Genomic DNA, 16,336 nt, shown 5'->3' on the forward strand with positions numbered 1-16,336 from the left:
TAAAAATTTATTTACATACTATTATTTTGAGAACACTGACATTGAGCGTCTAAATGCTAGATGCTTAAAATAGACCAAGTTGAACTTTTATTAAAGAGCTGGATTGTTTTGTGCATGGTTTCTCTCATTTGGACTTGTCTATCATTGTCCATACAGTTAGTATTATTTCTATGTTGGAGAAAGTGACTTTGAACTAGAGCCAAGTTTTTTTTTTTTTTTTCTTTAAATAGATTATTGCTAAGTTAGTAATCTCACATAAACTTTGTAAGGAGTCATCGATTGGTATAGAAAGAATTTGACACCACATACTAATGTCAAAGCCTTTTGATAAAACTTGGTATAAATTGATATTGTCAGTGGCCACATTGAGGAGAATACCGACATATGGTATTTGTATGAGTCTTGAAGGTGCATGAGAGAACCGACATGATTGGATTGAATCAGGACCCTATTTGACAGTTAAAATTTAGGGACCGGCCAGTCCTTGGCCTACTCAAAACGCCAGCCAGGAGGCTGGTGACCATGTCTATGGGCAGCTCAAAGTTTCTTAAATATTTATTCTTTTTGGTAATTTTGTAAAAGCCTAAATTTGTGATTATAACTTTCATTAAAAGGAAGATGGGTGAATAAGAGGGGAAGAGATTTTCTAAAAAAATAAAAATAAAAATAAAATTTAGGACATTTATTGACTAAATATGTTATCAAAGTTTCTTTACTAAATGACATCCTTGTTGCTTGGCTTTCAAGGTTTCAGTCTCCAAGTTGAAACCCTCTTCATAATGCTATCACTTTTATCATTGAGAAAACCAGCTTAGAATTGACTATAGTATCTAATAATGTATGGAGAAAAAGCCTTTCAAGAAGCTTACTTTCCAGTAGCATTAACATAACCCAGATGCAGGACTCGTTGACTACCAGAAATCATCAAAATCCTCATCATGGAACAGTTGAATCGAACCTTTTCCAATGTCAAATAATTCCTCATTCTCTCCTCTTTCAAACCTAATAGTGTCATGTTCTTCTTGCTCCACTGGTTGTGCTGGTGGAATTTGCAATGGGGGTGACAGCTGAATGTTTGGTTGAAATTGGTCTTCAACCCCAAAAATGGCATGCTCTTCTTGCTCATATGCTGCTGCTGCTGGTGGTGGTGAAGGCATTTGCAATGGTGGTGACAGCAGACCATGTGGTTGAAGTTGGTCTTCAGCCCCAAAAGTGTCATGTTCCTCTTGCCCATGTGATGGTGGTGACAGCACAACATGTGGTTGAAATTGCTGCTGCTCTTCTTGTAGCTGCTCCTCTCCATGTGGTTGAAATTGCTGCTGCTGTTCTTCTTGTTGTATAGAATCATTCAGCAATATTGGGCAATCTCTTACATCTTTATGACCGTAATCATCCACACCAGAGAAGTTGTTCTCATCAAACATTCCTTCCCCATTAAAGCTTTCCATCTGTCCCAAGCCACCCAATTCCATGTTGCTGGTGATCCCACTTCCAATGTGATTAGACTTATGGTAAGTGTAATCTAGCTTGTTGCTTATAGTTTGTTGCCCATATTCAAAATTTGATGCATCATTAAAAACAGAACCAAAGTTTTGAAAATGGTTTCTGAATTCTGGTTGATATGCCGTGGATGTGGAGTACAAGTTAGGGAATTGGGAAAACCCTCCTTCAAAATTAAATGTTGGTGAAGAATCGTATGATGGAAAACTTGATTCATTGGGATATCTGATCATGGCCCTCTGGATTGCTTCTTGTTCCTTCTTCAAGGAGAGGCGATATTTCTGCAAGAATAAACATTTATGATCTAAGTCTCCACACCAAGTTGCAGAAATCACTGCATTTATGTAATACATTTTGCTTAAAGATTTAAATATTGCTGTTTCTTGTTATATAGAGTTGCAAATCCTGCATTAAAGGGTTCTTAAAGATTCCCTAGTGGTATCTATCCAACAAAACAAACCTGTAAATGGCTTGAAATATTTTCTTTCCTCAGTCCAGGGACATTCATGTGCTGAAGTATTTTCTTTGGATGAGCACCTAAAGCAAGAAAGAAATTAGCTACAATAGTTCCAATGGCACCAAGTAAAATAAAAATTCATCCTCAAACACAAATCAAGAGATTCTTACTTTCAACCCCTAGCATTCTGACAGCTTGCAAGAATCTTTTATGTAACTCATTAGTCCAAATTAGCTTTGGCCTCTTTAGGGATGTTGAACCAGTGTAAGATCTCTCCTCATCTTTGTCTGCCCCTTCTGGATTTTTTCTTTTCGCCATTTCGTGACTCTTCTGCTCTTTCTGCATAAATGATTCAATTTCTAACCCTTCATTTAATGTATTCTCCTGCTGTGATTCACCATGAACACTGCTTTCCTCTTCAATGTCTATCACTACATCTCTGTTGTTTGTGAATGCAAATTGCCATAGGTTTTTCAGACCATCCATTGTCACTGGTTTAAGAATATAATACACAGCCCCTTTAAACAGCCCACCTAGCATGGCCTTCTCATCATCCTCATCAGACATAACTGCATAAAATCAAGTCCAGAAAACATATGCCAACAGAGAGGTAAATGCAAAGTAATAGCAACAGTGGTGTCCTTGAGAGTGAGGACTTACTAACAACGGGTAATTTGGAAATTGCTTTCATTTTCTCTAGGAGCTCATATTTGTCCATGTCAGGTAAGTAAACCTCTGTCAGCACAAGCTGAAGCTCGTCTTCCTTCTCCCGGGCGATGGATAATGCATCAGAGGCTCTTTTAGCTGTCAAAACTGCTTGTACGAGTAACGTAGGAAATTGTTAGGAAGGGATTCTAGTGGCATGTAGATAACAAACAGTTGGAGAGGAAAATAAATTTTTGTGAGTCATAGCATATGTGGTAAATGATTGTGATTTCCTTGGCAACCAAAGTAAGCATATTAGTCCTGAAGGAAATTAGAACTACATGGTTAACCGCTCAATTGAAATATGTGATCTTTACTGAAAGAGTGTGTTGTTATGCATCACAGTCACTCTGATATGTTTCTAAGAGAATGTAGAAATGGCCATGGACCAACCAAAAACAAACAATACCAGAAAATGTTATCCAAAAAAGAAATGATGGGTTTTGACTGCATTTGCAGGAAAAACAATGAAGATTCTATAATGTATGCTAAAAACCAACAAAAAGAAAATGGAAAATGTTTGATTCCTATGTAGTATCTCTGTTAGTTACCTTTATACCCCAAGTTCCTGAGCATTCTTGATAGTATTGATAGGCATGCTGAATCACCATCAACAACCAAAACACTGACACCTTCAGGTATTGGACTATAATTCTTCACAGATTCAACTGAGGTGGCCTCTTCATCATACATGGCTTCATGCAGTGGCTATATATTCTTTAAAAAGGAGAAGCAAAAGAGAAAGAAAAAGAAAGTATTGTTCTGCACTTGTTTTACAATTTGGATTTTGATCACAGAGAAAATGTATTAGAGCTATTCAAATATTTTTCTCAGATAAGTAGCTTTGCACACCAACAAATTAGGTAAATTAGCAATAGATTTGAGCATCCATAGCTTTTCAAATATTTTGAAGAAGTTGGGGGACCACTTTATTTAGAGAATGTAGCCCCAACTATTACTATAAAAGGTCAAAAACATATTTAGCATGACAATTATCCTCAGGAACAACTGCCATTTATAGGATAAGGTCAAAGTTGCAAACGAATTTCCATGTGCAGAATGTTGTAAAATGTATTACATACAATGTGTGCTTCAATGCCTTGGGTTAATTTCCTTTTAAGGATTTGTTTGACTTCGACCAATATACCCAATCAGTCAAACAAAAAATTATTGAATATAACCGATATACCGCCACGTGATATAACCAATCCAACGTATAAGGGTATTATTGAAGCAATTCTAGCGAAATATATCGGGCTCTCACATGCAATTCAAAAAAATTATGCCGAAGAGGAATTCTCTTATAAACATGAGACTTGTGAACATACACAAGTATGAGAGATGTGAGCATACATAAACATAAAAAATGTGAATCATTAAATTGCAAAATTTTAATAAAGATAAATAAGTGTTTTATAATTCAATAACTCACTTTTTTCTCGTTTACGTCTATTACACCACGTGTGAGATCTACAATTTATCAAATGTGGCGGAATCCGCAAGTCATAAGTGCAGGATCCGCACCAAAATTGCATGCGGATCCTACAACTGAAGTTTAGCCATCAAACTACATGTCGTTTTTTTGGCAATGAAACTATATGTCATTTGATATTTAAATAAGGACCAAACTCATTGTTTCCTTCTATAAAAAATGGGCTACATTAGATGCCAATAGGATCTTGGAATTTAGTTCGATAATAAACCATTAAGTGTTTGGCAACGCAATAAGTCAATAACAAAGAGATAGACTTTACAAAATTCAAAAGAAACACAACCAGAAATCTTGCTTCACTCAAGGAAAATGCAAAACCCCAACCTATGTAAACCTAACATTTAATTACAAAAAATACACATCGGGCTAAGGTCAGTGTACGGAAAAATTATTGTATGTGACGGTCTTATATGACTTCCTTCTCACAACAAGTATGTGAGACCTATTTTTTATATGATGAGACCCACATGCAAATCAGAAGGTCATATGTGACCGTCACATACAAAAATTCTTCTAGTATTAAGGGGTAGAAAGAGACTAACTTTACATCTTGAATTAATTTCCCTAAAAAGCAGCAGCAAGGGGCCCCAACCCTGAACACGCCTTAGGTCTTAGCCAAACAAAAGTTTGCGTCTTGCAGACTTGGAGAAATTTGAACTTGATGGTTTTCTCTTTTCTTCTTTAGTTTCAGCGCTCTGACCATCAGTATTCTGGGTTAGATCTTCTCCAGGTTCTGTCTGGTGTTGTTTTTTGGAAGAACGGTAGAATTCTGTGATACTTAGCTGGACACCTCTTGATCCTGGTGGTGTTTCTGGCTTTTCAGAGGTAGTTTTTCTTCTTTTCAATTCTTTTAGTTCCTGCAAGTTTTAAGCACAAAAGCTTCTAAGATTGTCCTTCATTTATAGGTACACAATCATCATGTAATGTCCTTCATTTTAACTACAGAATAACTTAAAAGTCCACATTTATATCATACAAGATAAATTTACCATATAAGCAAGACAAAACCTGGATAAGCGAGACAGAAGAGGAAACAAAAACAAAAGGCGCATTGAAAAAGAAGGGAAAGAAACTACACCTTCTCCTGCAAAAATCTGTCAACTTCCTCTGGAAAAGCAGCCTGGACAAGGTCCATATTTTCATCGGTCAACAAAAAGCAGGACCCATTCTTGGTATGAATCTTAGGAACATCAGACTCATCGAATTGATTAACGGACTCATCAACTTCTATAACATCATCTTGTTGCATATCTGACTCCTCCGGAGGGATTGTGTAAGTGACACAACTCATCGTAGATACAGCTTTTCTCCACTTGACCACATAAAACTGATGCCCATATCGTATTTTCAAGCGGTCTATGGAAATGAACTCATACTGCCCATATAGCAAACTTTTTACAGGATTTTTAGCCATTTCCCTCAAAAAAATGGTTGACAGCATAGGTAGCATCCTCTGGCGAATATAAGATGGCTGCCACAGCTGGTGAAAACCCAAGAAATCAACCAGCATTTCAGTTTTTGGACTTACCCATGATATGCAAGGGCCATCGTTTGCTGTGCAAAAATTTTAAAGCATGATTATACACAGAGATTGGCCAGATATATTCACATAAATGCATATCTAACCTATAAGAAAGGCTAAATGAACATAGGATGGGCAAGGGATAGCCCAACCGTCACTCATTTTCCCCCAAACACCGAAATAATAGATAAAGAAAGAGACAACCTTATATAAAAATACGTAAATAAATGGTCCAACAACAGAAGAAAAATAAATTATGAAATTTTTGCAAATAACCCTTATCCTTATCCTTATCCTTATCCAGACAACAACAACGAAAATAAAAGAAAAAATAAATAAAAGAACCAAACATTAGCCAAAGCATAAGTTTAAAATTGCAGCACAAAGCTTTAGTAATGCCCTAAACTCTAAAGGAGGTAACAAAGTCACACTTAAAGGCTTAAAGCAAAGTTAGAGAGGGAGAGAGAGAAAGAGATGATTTTCTTAAGTCATATTCAGTCCATGCTAATGGAAAAAGTTTTACCAATTATTAGTTATAGAAAGATTGTCACATACCAGTGAAGTAACCATGGTTGTTGCACAGATACATTTTAATAATCTCATCATTAGGAAAATTTGGCTCCAGTGCAATCTTGTTGATAACTTTCAATCGCCAATTCTCTTGCTTCCTCTGCTCCTTTTCTTTACGATCCTACCATTACCATTAAAATGCTTCTACTTAAAGATGGGATAAAGAGCGCATTGCTGAAAATGTAAGTAACAGACACTATTTGAATTTGACTTATGGCAATATGTTGATAAGACATAACATACTATAAAGGATAATATATTCATGGTATTGCCCAAGTATCAGTAGGGAAAAAAAATGTACCATATCACAGGAAGAACAACTGCATTTGAACCCCTCTGACTTTTTCATGCAACCCTCACCTGTGGTGGTACTACAATATTCACAGGAAGAATTAAAATGAGCTCTTTTGCTGCCAGGATGCCCACAGAAGGAACAATGAGAAGTTTTTGTCTTTATTGAGCTCTCATCTGAACTGGGTACAATATCATCCACAGATTTGATACCACCTTGAAACAGAGAAGAATCACCATTGCCTATCTCGTGTAACCTGCATTAGATTATCAATAAAATCAACTTTTACAAGAACAGAAAACAAAAAACAACATATTTGAAATCATTTAGAATAGTACCTATTCAAGATCTCATCTTCACTAAAAGTTTGAACAAAATGAAGAGCTGTATCAAGCCCAATGCCTTGCACCCCATTTAAATCATAATCATTTCCAACCAAAAGAGAGATGGCAATCAAGTGTTTCCTCTTCAAACCAAGACCAGCTTCGATATCTGACATATGGTAACATTCAAATGGTTCCTGCACAGAATGAGATTCTCAGAGTGGCCCCAAAAGATGGTAAGGCAACAGAACTGTCAAGAGAAGAGATATGAATTCAAAAGAATAAAAAGTCAATATGAAAAAGCAGAATCAATTGCTCAAGCAGGGCATAATTAAGCTTACTAAAACGCTAATACTTACTTTGGAATTAGATCGGAAGCTTTTTATCACACATTTAGCCCCAAAGAGGAACGCATCACTGTCAGATGTGATGCAAGCATCTACATGACCTTCGCTATCTAACTGGGCACATAGTGCTTCAGCCTCTCCTTTTGCTTTTACAACAGGCATCCCAAGTAGTTCAAGTAGTTCCTATTAAAACAACTTTAGTAATTAACTGATAAGCATTCCAAATGCATCACCGACAAACCAAAACTATCTATTTTTCACAAAGAAATAATACAGATCCTAAAAGAGTCAAAACTGACAATAAATTTCAGCCAGATGAAACTATGTTGCAAAAAAAAAAATTACGAAAGCGTGGATACTTGGTCTGCTATTAAATCATGGTTGAAAGAAAGGACCGAAATTTGGTACAAACAATCTCATTTTTACAGGGCTAGTCTAGCCCACAAGTGCAGAAAAAAATGACAAATGGCATTCGCTATTCTCTACACGTACATGACTTGAACTCTAACAGAAAACTGAAGAAACATTTTATCACAAAGTATTTTCCTCGCTTCCAAGTTACAATTCATAAAATGATAATGCTACTCCATATAATCATCATGAGAGAAGACTATTTGAAAATTGAAGAACTAAAATCTTAAATATTGAATGATTCAAGCCGGGGAATTAAGAAAACAATAAAATTCAAACTTTATGGTAAATCTAGAGGTTTTTCTTGACATTAACAAGAACTTTCAACGCAACCAAAAGAAGAGTTTGCACCAAAAGTTCCAAAACAGTACTGCTCAATGCAAAAATTCAAACCACATAAATTAAATTGATAACAAAACCTGAAAACCATAATATCAGATACAACTCACCACACATTCTCGTATATACTTTGTAAATGTTCTGTTCCTCTCAGCTGAAACACCATCTTCAGCCACAGGTAAACCTGATGAATCAATACCAGAATTACGAAAGAACCTTGCAACCCTCGCCTGCGACTTTAGAGGCGATGGACTCCCATCAACTACAAAGACTGGAAATGCTCCAAACTGCATAAACACTGAACAATTATAAAACTCACTCTCAATTCAAAGCCTGTAATTTATCTAAGCTAAGAAAAGAAAACAGCATTATTTAAAGCGAAAGAAAAAAATAGTGATCTTAAGACAAAAATATGGCCAAGATAAACTTTAAAGTTAAAAGACTGTAATCCTAAGATTGATTGGCCATATTACATAAGAATCTACATGCAATTTATGCATTCAACATAGACTTCTCACTCATATAGCAATATAGCATGCACTCAACTGCAACTCAGAGTCTCAGAACACCATTCAGTTTCAGTTGATAAATGGTTCCATAAATCATTAAACCATCACAAAAACTCGATCCATTCCCATTAGTTTTCCTTTCCTTCCACTCAGACATACCCTTATATATATAAAAATAAAAACAAAATAAAATAAAATCCCAATGTCAAACCCATTAATATTTACAAAAACCCAAAATGTGTGACTGATAAGCCACAATACCAAACTTTGTTTCTCTTCGATTTTCTCATCTTTACTCGGAAAGCAAGCAGAAAACACTTACACACACACACAAAGACTGTACCTTGGAGAAGAGACTAATGGTACGGAAGAAGGTGAGCCTGAGGTGGGGGCCTCGTGCACGGGTCTTGATAGCAGTTTCGTGCTGTACGATCCAAAAGGAGAGGTCCACAGCGACCCGTTTGTTCCTCAAGAAATCAAAACCCTCGAGTCGGGCATAGGGTTTAAGCAAGTCCCAGAATTTACCTGCCACCCCCATTGCGTTTGGGATTTGCGGATATGGGTCTGAGAGAAGTAGAGCGTAGAGAAGGCTTAGGCATTCATCATGGTACTGAGTAACTGAGAAGAAGAAGAAGAAGAAGAAGATTAAAGAAGAAGGAGAATAAGAAGAGGTTGTACGGATCGGCGTCGTTCCGTTGGGACGCGGGGATACTCTCCTCAATCTTCGGTGTTGTCGTTTGATTGTGAACGACGTTTCTTTTGATGTCACTGATTTCTTGAGGAACAAACGGGTGTGTAAAGTGAAAATTAACCCTAATATAATTTTAAACCAAAAAAAAAAAAGGAAAGAAAATAAACATATTGTCCTTACACAGTTACACACTTACACCATCTCCAAATTCCAAAAGTGTTTCAAAATATCCTCATGTAAAGTCTGCTTCTTCTGGCTTAAATCAACTTAAGTTAAATGGAGCATCTCCAAAATATACTTTTTAAAATTACTTAAATAAAATTAATTTTAAATGTTTAAATGTAAAATAAAATAAAAAATCAACATCTCACTTTGGATTCTTCCAAAAATGGAAAACTAACAGAGAGAATAATAAACTTTTAAGAGTATGGATCAAGTTTTAAAAATTATTTAAGAAACAAAAAAGAAAATGGCAAGGATGCATTAATTGGAGGGCTGGCATTTTGTGCCGAATTATCGATTCCGACCGACGCCAAACCAATCGGTTTGGTCATGCTATGTGTTTTTTCAGTATCGACAGCCTTATCGAATCGCACCGTTACAATCAGGGTCGGAAATGATCTGGGAACCACCCTTCGCGAAACACCAAAAAGCTGAACAAATCTGCGACCAAAGCCCAACCGAGCCTAATCAAACCCGAAAAGTCAAAAATTGTCTAAAGTCAGTTCGACAGCGGTTCATTTTGTGCTTTCCACTTATGTCGATAAGGGTTGTTTGGTTCGATTACCAACACCGACTCACCTCTAATTAATTGCATTGGACTTGTGTTTTGGTAGTTGGTACTAGACATTAGACACCAAGACAAACTCATGAGTTAAACCGAACTCATCATATGTCATGGACAATTCATTATGACACTCAAAAGGACTGCAAATAACACTGTTGATTAAATGGATAACATTATTAATTTATGCAAATTATAATAACCCTCTTATCTTATTATCTATTCATATATTTATAATCCTTCCAAAGGGTTACTGCCCTTGCACCTGCCGACCTTTTGTTTGCAGTAAAATTCCTAGCGTGTATTTCAGGAGAAAATTTAAGAGGATGTTAAACTTTTTTTCTTAACATCTTTTCACATGTTAATTACGTAATTACTTATTCTTAGAAAAATAATGTATACAACAATTACAAGTAAGTTTTTCTTAAGATTGACATAATAAGTTATATAGCTCAAATCATGAAATATGTAAGAGTATAGAAGAAACTTGTGCAAAATGAGTAACATTTTGACATAATATTTTTTTACTATATAAGGTGGCTGTTGACATAACATGTTTTGACTACATGAGGTGGTAGTTGATGTATAATTATTAGAGATAGTTTGGCTTAGGTCATTTTGAAAAACAGTTTTTAAATGGAGACCATAAGTATTTTAAAATTTATAAAAAAATCATTTTAATTCATAATAAAGTTCTTTAAATTATAAAAAATCATTTTAATTCATAATAAAGTCCTTTTAATTTATAAGAAAATCTTTTTAATTCATAATAAAGTCCTCCTCTAATTTAAAGGGTATTTCTCCTCCTAGGATATAGAGTGAACTTTGTAGTTAATTTGATGCCGCAACTGATATTAACTATTAATTAAATGGCAAATTTGCATGTTAGATTTTAACTCCGAGATTTTGGGAAACATAAAGCCGTCAAAGAAGAAAAATAAAAGGACTTGATTAAAAACTTTAAATCACGACCGGTCTTAATTTAAGAAAAACTCATAAAATGGACTACACTCTAAATCTCTCTAATTATTACATCAATTCTTATAATCAACTATTAATTAACGCGATCAACTGCTATGTCATACGGTCTTTTGACATTACTCATTTTTCATCTATTTGAATATTTGTTGAAGACCTCAAAACCATTGGTGAGCATTCTAATATATTGGGAAAAGACCTCAAAAACGCATGGAGTGGTGCATTAGCAACTGTGAGTGGGCCTTGTGGGCCTTTTAAATACTGAGTATGAAAGCCCAAACTGGCCCAAGGATGAGGGACTGTGGACTCCACCACTTGCATTCAGAAACAGCATCGGATCCTCCTACGGTTGGGGCCCACAGCCATTTGCATGTGTACATATAAATATAGGCTTATAAGAATTGGCCACATGTGATTGCCTAAATGATCTGGCAGTGAGCTAGAGGACAAGTTTTATATTTTTAAAGATCTTGTGTATGTCTGGCCAAAAAAAAAAAAAGTACTATTGCAATACAGTGTATCATAAATCATACTCAAAACACTAAATGTCAATGGTGACATGGCTAATGGGCCTGCTTGCAACCCATCATGCTTGTACTTATATGAGATGGTACAAAGTAAAATAGTTTCATGAGAAATGAGAGTTGGATGGCCCCCTTCAAGGACATGCCCTCCTAAGAACATCTTTTGATCCAACAAACTATCCTATTTTACTCCATCAAAGAGCTTCAGGTTTGGATCGGTCGACAAAAACCTTTTATCATATTTTTATTTCTATTTTTTATCGCATCTTCAAAATAATATATTATCTTAAGATATAAAATATATCATCATTTAGAACTTAAAATTTATTATCGATTGATCTATGCTACAAAGATTTGCATGGCTGATCAATCATTCTTTGAGAATCGATTGGTGACAATATTTGCACTTGAAGCGACTTGTTACTCCATATATCATCCAACGAATAGTTTTGGTTTTTTTTAATATATAATAGTTTGACATATTATGTTATAATATTATACATCAAATTCAGTAATTATATAAGAAGATTATATCTACATTTAAAGTTGTAATTCACATCTAGCAATATAACTTACCATATATATCATATATATGAATATCAATCACTAGCTTATAGCCTTATACTACAATTTTGTTTTGATTAAAATTTCCACCAAAAAACTTTGAGCAATATAATTAAATTGTACCTTTATATCTCACCACTTTCATGTGGATATATGGCTTTTGGAACCCATGCAATCCCCTATTGCAATTATTATTGGTAGTAGGATCAATCTTAAGGACACTAAGGGAACCATACAATCAATGAGTCAGTACAATCCAATATTCTGCATGTGAATAAAAATGTGATCAAACTCATCACAAGGTACAGATATTAACTATGACAAAAATTGATTAGAAGGGGGTCAACCTACTTTCCCTCAAAAACATGCTTCTAAATCCAAAGACCAAGAGATCTCACTAAATCTCACACACTCTTCCCTCTTAAAATAACTGCAAAATAGAAGCATCCACCCTTCTACACTTGTTTGTCATTTTCTCAAATTCTTATTATATTAATCTCTGCAATAGCTAGCATCATCCACACAGCTTCTTAAATTTCTTTTGATCACTTGCATTTGCATGATCAACTACCTGGAGATCTCAACCCAGAAGCTTCCTCTCCCTTTCTTCTTTTACTTCTTCACCAACCCTTTTAAATATAAACCCTAATTTTCTGTCCTCTCACTCTCCCACTTCGCTCTTCTCAGCCCACTACATCTATACCATTAACCCACCACCCTATTTGCTTCAATTTCTCACCCACTCCACTCTTTTGATCAACCCACCACATCTATAGCATTAACCCCCACCCCATTTGCTTCAATCTCTCATTTTCTATGATCTCTAGCTAGCATCATTTGGCACTTGGGATCATCCAATTTGAAGGCTTCAAGATTTGTGTTTTGGGCATCAAACACTTTGCCAAACCACATAAACTTCATCAATGGCACACAAGAATGTCGTGCATCAAAGAAACCCATTTGCAATAGAGCGCAGGCCAACAATGCTCAAAGATTTTCTCGATGAAAATTCCAATTCTTGCTCTTCAAGTGGGTTCAAATCATTTCCTAGACAACAACCAATCAACCAAGCAACAAACTCATCATCAAACTCCAACAATCCCAACATTACCAGCAAATTATTACCCAGAAGCCGATCAAAAGCAGCATCCATCACAATCTCATCAGCACTCCACACCCTCATGAAAGCAGTCAAAAACATCCCATTTACCGCAGTCAAGTCCCCCTCATTTTTACCGCGAAGTCTTTCATGGGGGTCAAAAAAGCCCTCCTCAAGGAAGGAGAGTCAAAACCAAGTCCAAATTATCGTGAGAGTCAAAGACATCATGCGGTGGACATCATTCCGCGAACCTCAGCCGTTGGATTTTGCTTCCTCACTTCACCATTGTACCACAGCCACCACCATAACAGGGTCCACTAGCACTACTTGTAGTAGCAGCAGCAATGGGTCAAGTTCAAGTTGGTGTGACAGTGATTTTACCTCGGAGTTTTTACTGTCTGATGAGTGTGGTGAAAATGAGGTTGAAGTGGGTAAAAAACATTTACCATGTGTCGGCAAGGATTATTCCACGGAGGCTACAACAGATACAGCAAGTTACACTGCATTGGGCCCCCAGGTAGCAATTATTTATTTATTTTTGGTCTGAGGTTGCAATTATTTAGTGCACCGCATCTTTATATATATGTTGTATGTCTGCTGTTGAGGGTCCTTGGATGGTAATATAATTTGGTTGACCTAGCCAGCTGGGCTGTACTTTATGGTACTTGCTGGCTCCAATGGTCTTTATATTAAGTAAGAGAATAATTTTACTCACTGATCTTTAATTATGGTGTAATTTTACTACTTCACTCATCCATGCCACATATTGTCTGTATGATAAGAAAATTATAGTTAAGTGTGATTATGCTTATCATAAAAACTTAACCCTACATTAAGTTAAAGGTGGTGAGTAAATTAAATTATTACTCAGTGGTAACTCGATTTGATCAATATTAAATACAAACAAAATTCAAAGTGAACCTTAATTTGAATAAATAAATAACTACCACATCATCATCATGAACAAACTAGAGTACAATGACACTTATTAGATAGTTTTGATCTCTCACTTTTGGCAAAGCAATAGACCAGAGTTTATCATCCATATCAGACAAAATAGAAGTTACAAGTAACTTAAAAGAATTATAAGTTTGGTTTCCCAAAGTACTTTTAAATATTTATTTAATATTTTTTAATATCTACTTGTGAGGAGGGTGTAGTAAATTAAATACAAAGAATTCATTTCAAAGCAACAGTTAGTGTCACTTTTTTTTGGTAACAACAATTAGTCACTCTGGCAATGGTGCATGACCAAATGAAATATTTAATTTGCATCAAGAGTATTCTTTTTTCTCTAAAGATATTCAATATTGCACATAATCTAAGATGTTGACCATCAAATTTCAATCAAGTACATCCAAATCTCTGCTCTCTGCTGTAGTTGCATATATGACTTGTCATTGTTCAATTCTGAATTTGATTTATACTTAATTACTACTTACATATTTGCAGGTTGAGGTGCTACTGTGTGATGAGGCTGAGCAGCACAGCCCAGTTTCAGTGCTTGATTTTCAGTTTGGAGAAGATGATAAAGAGGCGTTTTCGAGTACTAATTTTGATCAAAGCATTGCCAATGTGGAGAGTATGTTCTTGTTCTCATTGTCTCTCATCATTTCTAGGGTTCTACCACATAGCATGCATGTATCATTGCTCATTAAGCACTAGAAATGGCTAGACATGCATGGAAGGTTTCGCCCACAAGCAAGTACAAAAGAGGAGAAAAAACACTCATGATCACTTCAGTATGGCCATTCTCCAGCTATTGATACATTTTTCAATAAAGTTGTGTATACCACATTTCCTTATCACATTTCTCATAGAGGTATGACCCGCTTTCTCTGTAATTAAGCAGATTTCGATCACCTTTATGAGAGATGTGATCAACAATGTGGTCAGTAAATGTGGTACATTTAACATTATTCTGTATATTTATACGTGATCAAGCAAAATAGTGGAACCTAACTAAACACTATTTGCTTGTGGTGCATCAAAATTCGGGTGTTGCATACTTAAAAGTGCCACAAATATAATTTGTTGTTGTAATTAGTCTTATTTATAATTAAAGCCTTAAGAATCTGCTATAATTGGTGCAGAACCAATGTCCACAATTATTAAACTGGTCTAGTGTTCTAACCCAATTTTCTTTTTGCTTGCATTATTTTTAGTTCTTTTGGACTATGAATCTATGATCCTAAGTTCCTAACATTACCTCATTTTGTAACAGAAACGAAAGAAACGCTTATGCAGAAGATCAAGCACTTTGAGAGTCTGGACTCTGTCAACTTGGACTCATGGATGTTATTGGAAGAAAGAACCAACTTTGAAGAACAAGAAGAAGAAGAGGTGCATGGAATAGAAGAAAGGGCGATGGAGCTGTTGAATTATATAAAAGCAACTAGCTCAACACCAGAGAGCTGTGAGGCTAATATGGAAGATAAACTATTGTTGGATTTCTTTAAAGAAGAAATGAGTGCACAAAGAAATCAAACTGATTCTATTGGGTTTAATTGGGAGATGGTTAGCAAAGCAAAAGCTTGGATGAGTGGGGAACATAATACATTTGAGTGGGGACTAGAGCACAAGAAAGAAGCCTATGTTACAGATATGCATAAAGGAGGGAGGTGGATTAACAAGTTTGAGGATGACCAAGAGGAGCTGGCTTTAGAAATTGAGACTGCCATGTCTGAGTACTTGGTGGATGAGCTTTTGGTTGATCTCTTATTAAGATAAGATCAGATAGAAGCCTTCTCATTCAATTGGTCCCGCTGGCATGATGGGTTTTGGGTCTGTGAACATTGCTTTGGTGAAGTGCCAAAGTGGGACTGTGAAATGGCCAAAACTAAAGCCATGAATGAGACATTTGGTATGATAGCTAGGAGCAGTATTGTATCTCTGAGAATTTCATCTTTTGGCTTGTAAAGATAGGAGGATGAACAAGAATTTTGAGAGGCATAACTTATGCCCATTTTTGTAGGGTCTGATATTGCTGAACATTTGTGAAAAAAAAAAAAAAAATAAGAAGAAGAGAATCATGAACAAAAAACAGCAAAAACTAATACTTAAAAAATGGGTTACAAGGATTAATTTTTTGGGCTTATTTGGGCTGTTTTTTTATTTATTTATTTTCCTGTGGACTTTTGACTTGGTTATAGGCTTCCTTTGGGAAATCTTAATATGAAATATATAACTAATACTTAAAAATGGGTTACAAGGAATTTTCTTTGGGCTT

The 16,336-nt window shown here is 35.6% G+C and overlaps 3 protein-coding genes across 5 annotated transcripts; 1 reads left to right on the plus strand and 2 right to left on the minus strand.

The window, feature by feature from the left end:
- Window positions 1-911: 911 nt before the first annotated feature.
- LOC147290695 (two-component response regulator ORR26-like) lies at window positions 912-3,355 on the minus strand. Its single transcript, XM_086235823.1, has 5 exons — window positions 3,214-3,355; window positions 2,618-2,770; window positions 2,128-2,526; window positions 1,961-2,037; window positions 912-1,781 (listed from the first exon to the last, which is right to left on the minus strand). The coding sequence occupies exons 1-5, from the start codon at window positions 3,353-3,355 to the stop codon at window positions 912-914; spliced, it is 1,641 nt and encodes a 546-aa protein (XP_086091949.1).
- A 926-nt stretch (window positions 3,356-4,281) lies between these two features.
- On the minus strand, window positions 4,282-9,084 carry LOC147290696 (5'-3' exonuclease family protein). 3 transcript variants are annotated; one of them, XM_086237219.1, is made up of 8 exons: window positions 8,811-9,084; window positions 8,069-8,245; window positions 7,221-7,391; window positions 6,877-7,058; window positions 6,548-6,794; window positions 6,232-6,367; window positions 5,233-5,708; window positions 4,282-5,011 (listed from the first exon to the last, which is right to left on the minus strand). In XM_086237219.1, the coding sequence occupies exons 1-8, from the start codon at window positions 9,003-9,005 to the stop codon at window positions 4,766-4,768; spliced, it is 1,830 nt and encodes a 609-aa protein (XP_086093345.1). In that variant the 5' UTR covers window positions 9,006-9,084; the 3' UTR covers window positions 4,282-4,765. The 3 variants fall into 3 exon arrangements, with proteins under 3 accessions (XP_086093345.1, XP_086093347.1, XP_086093346.1); XM_086237221.1 differs by having other exon boundaries at window positions 8,069-8,256; window positions 8,811-8,948; XM_086237220.1 differs by lacking the exon at window positions 7,221-7,391.
- A 3,354-nt stretch (window positions 9,085-12,438) lies between these two features.
- Window positions 12,439-16,071, plus strand: LOC147290697 (DUF4378 domain protein). The gene is made up of 3 exons (XM_086238139.1): window positions 12,439-13,624; window positions 14,560-14,689; window positions 15,332-16,071. The coding sequence occupies exons 1-3, from the start codon at window positions 12,932-12,934 to the stop codon at window positions 15,835-15,837; spliced, it is 1,329 nt and encodes a 442-aa protein (XP_086094265.1). The 5' UTR covers window positions 12,439-12,931; the 3' UTR covers window positions 15,838-16,071.
- Window positions 16,072-16,336: the final 265 nt, after the last annotated feature.

The sequence above is a fragment of the Dryas octopetala genome, chromosome 3 (genome assembly GCF_963921425.1).
Source record: "Dryas octopetala chromosome 3, drDryOcto1.1, whole genome shotgun sequence".
Classification (NCBI taxonomy): domain Eukaryota; kingdom Viridiplantae; phylum Streptophyta; class Magnoliopsida; order Rosales; family Rosaceae; genus Dryas; species Dryas octopetala.

Bases quoted from the DNA above. Each gene is read 5' to 3' on its own strand.
- LOC147290695 (XM_086235823.1), bottom strand. From the start codon at position 3,355: ATGTATGATGAAGAGGCCACCTCAGTTGAATCTGTGAAGAATTATAGT. The intron at 2,771-3,213 runs GTAACTAACAGA...TCGTACAAGCAG, and splicing joins CAGGAACTTGGGGTATAAAG to TTTTGACAGCTAAAAGAGCC. The intron at 2,527-2,617 runs GTAAGTCCTCAC...GATTTTATGCAG, and splicing joins TTCCAAATTACCCGTTGTTA to TTATGTCTGATGAGGATGAT.
- LOC147290696 (XM_086237219.1), bottom strand. From the start codon at position 9,005: ATGGGGGTGGCAGGTAAATTCTGGGACTTGCTTAAACCCTATGCCCGA. The intron at 5,709-6,231 runs GTATGTGACAAT...ATTTTTGCACAG, and splicing joins CAACCATGGTTACTTCACTG to CAAACGATGGCCCTTGCATA. The intron at 5,012-5,232 runs GTGTAGTTTCTT...TAAAACTTGCAG, and splicing joins ACAGATTTTTGCAGGAGAAG to GAACTAAAAGAATTGAAAAG.
- LOC147290697 (XM_086238139.1), top strand. From the start codon at position 12,932: ATGGCACACAAGAATGTCGTGCATCAAAGAAACCCATTTGCAATAGAG. The intron at 13,625-14,559 runs GTAGCAATTATT...ACATATTTGCAG, and splicing joins ACACTGCATTGGGCCCCCAG to GTTGAGGTGCTACTGTGTGA. The intron at 14,690-15,331 runs GTATGTTCTTGT...ATTTTGTAACAG, and splicing joins AAGCATTGCCAATGTGGAGA to AAACGAAAGAAACGCTTATG.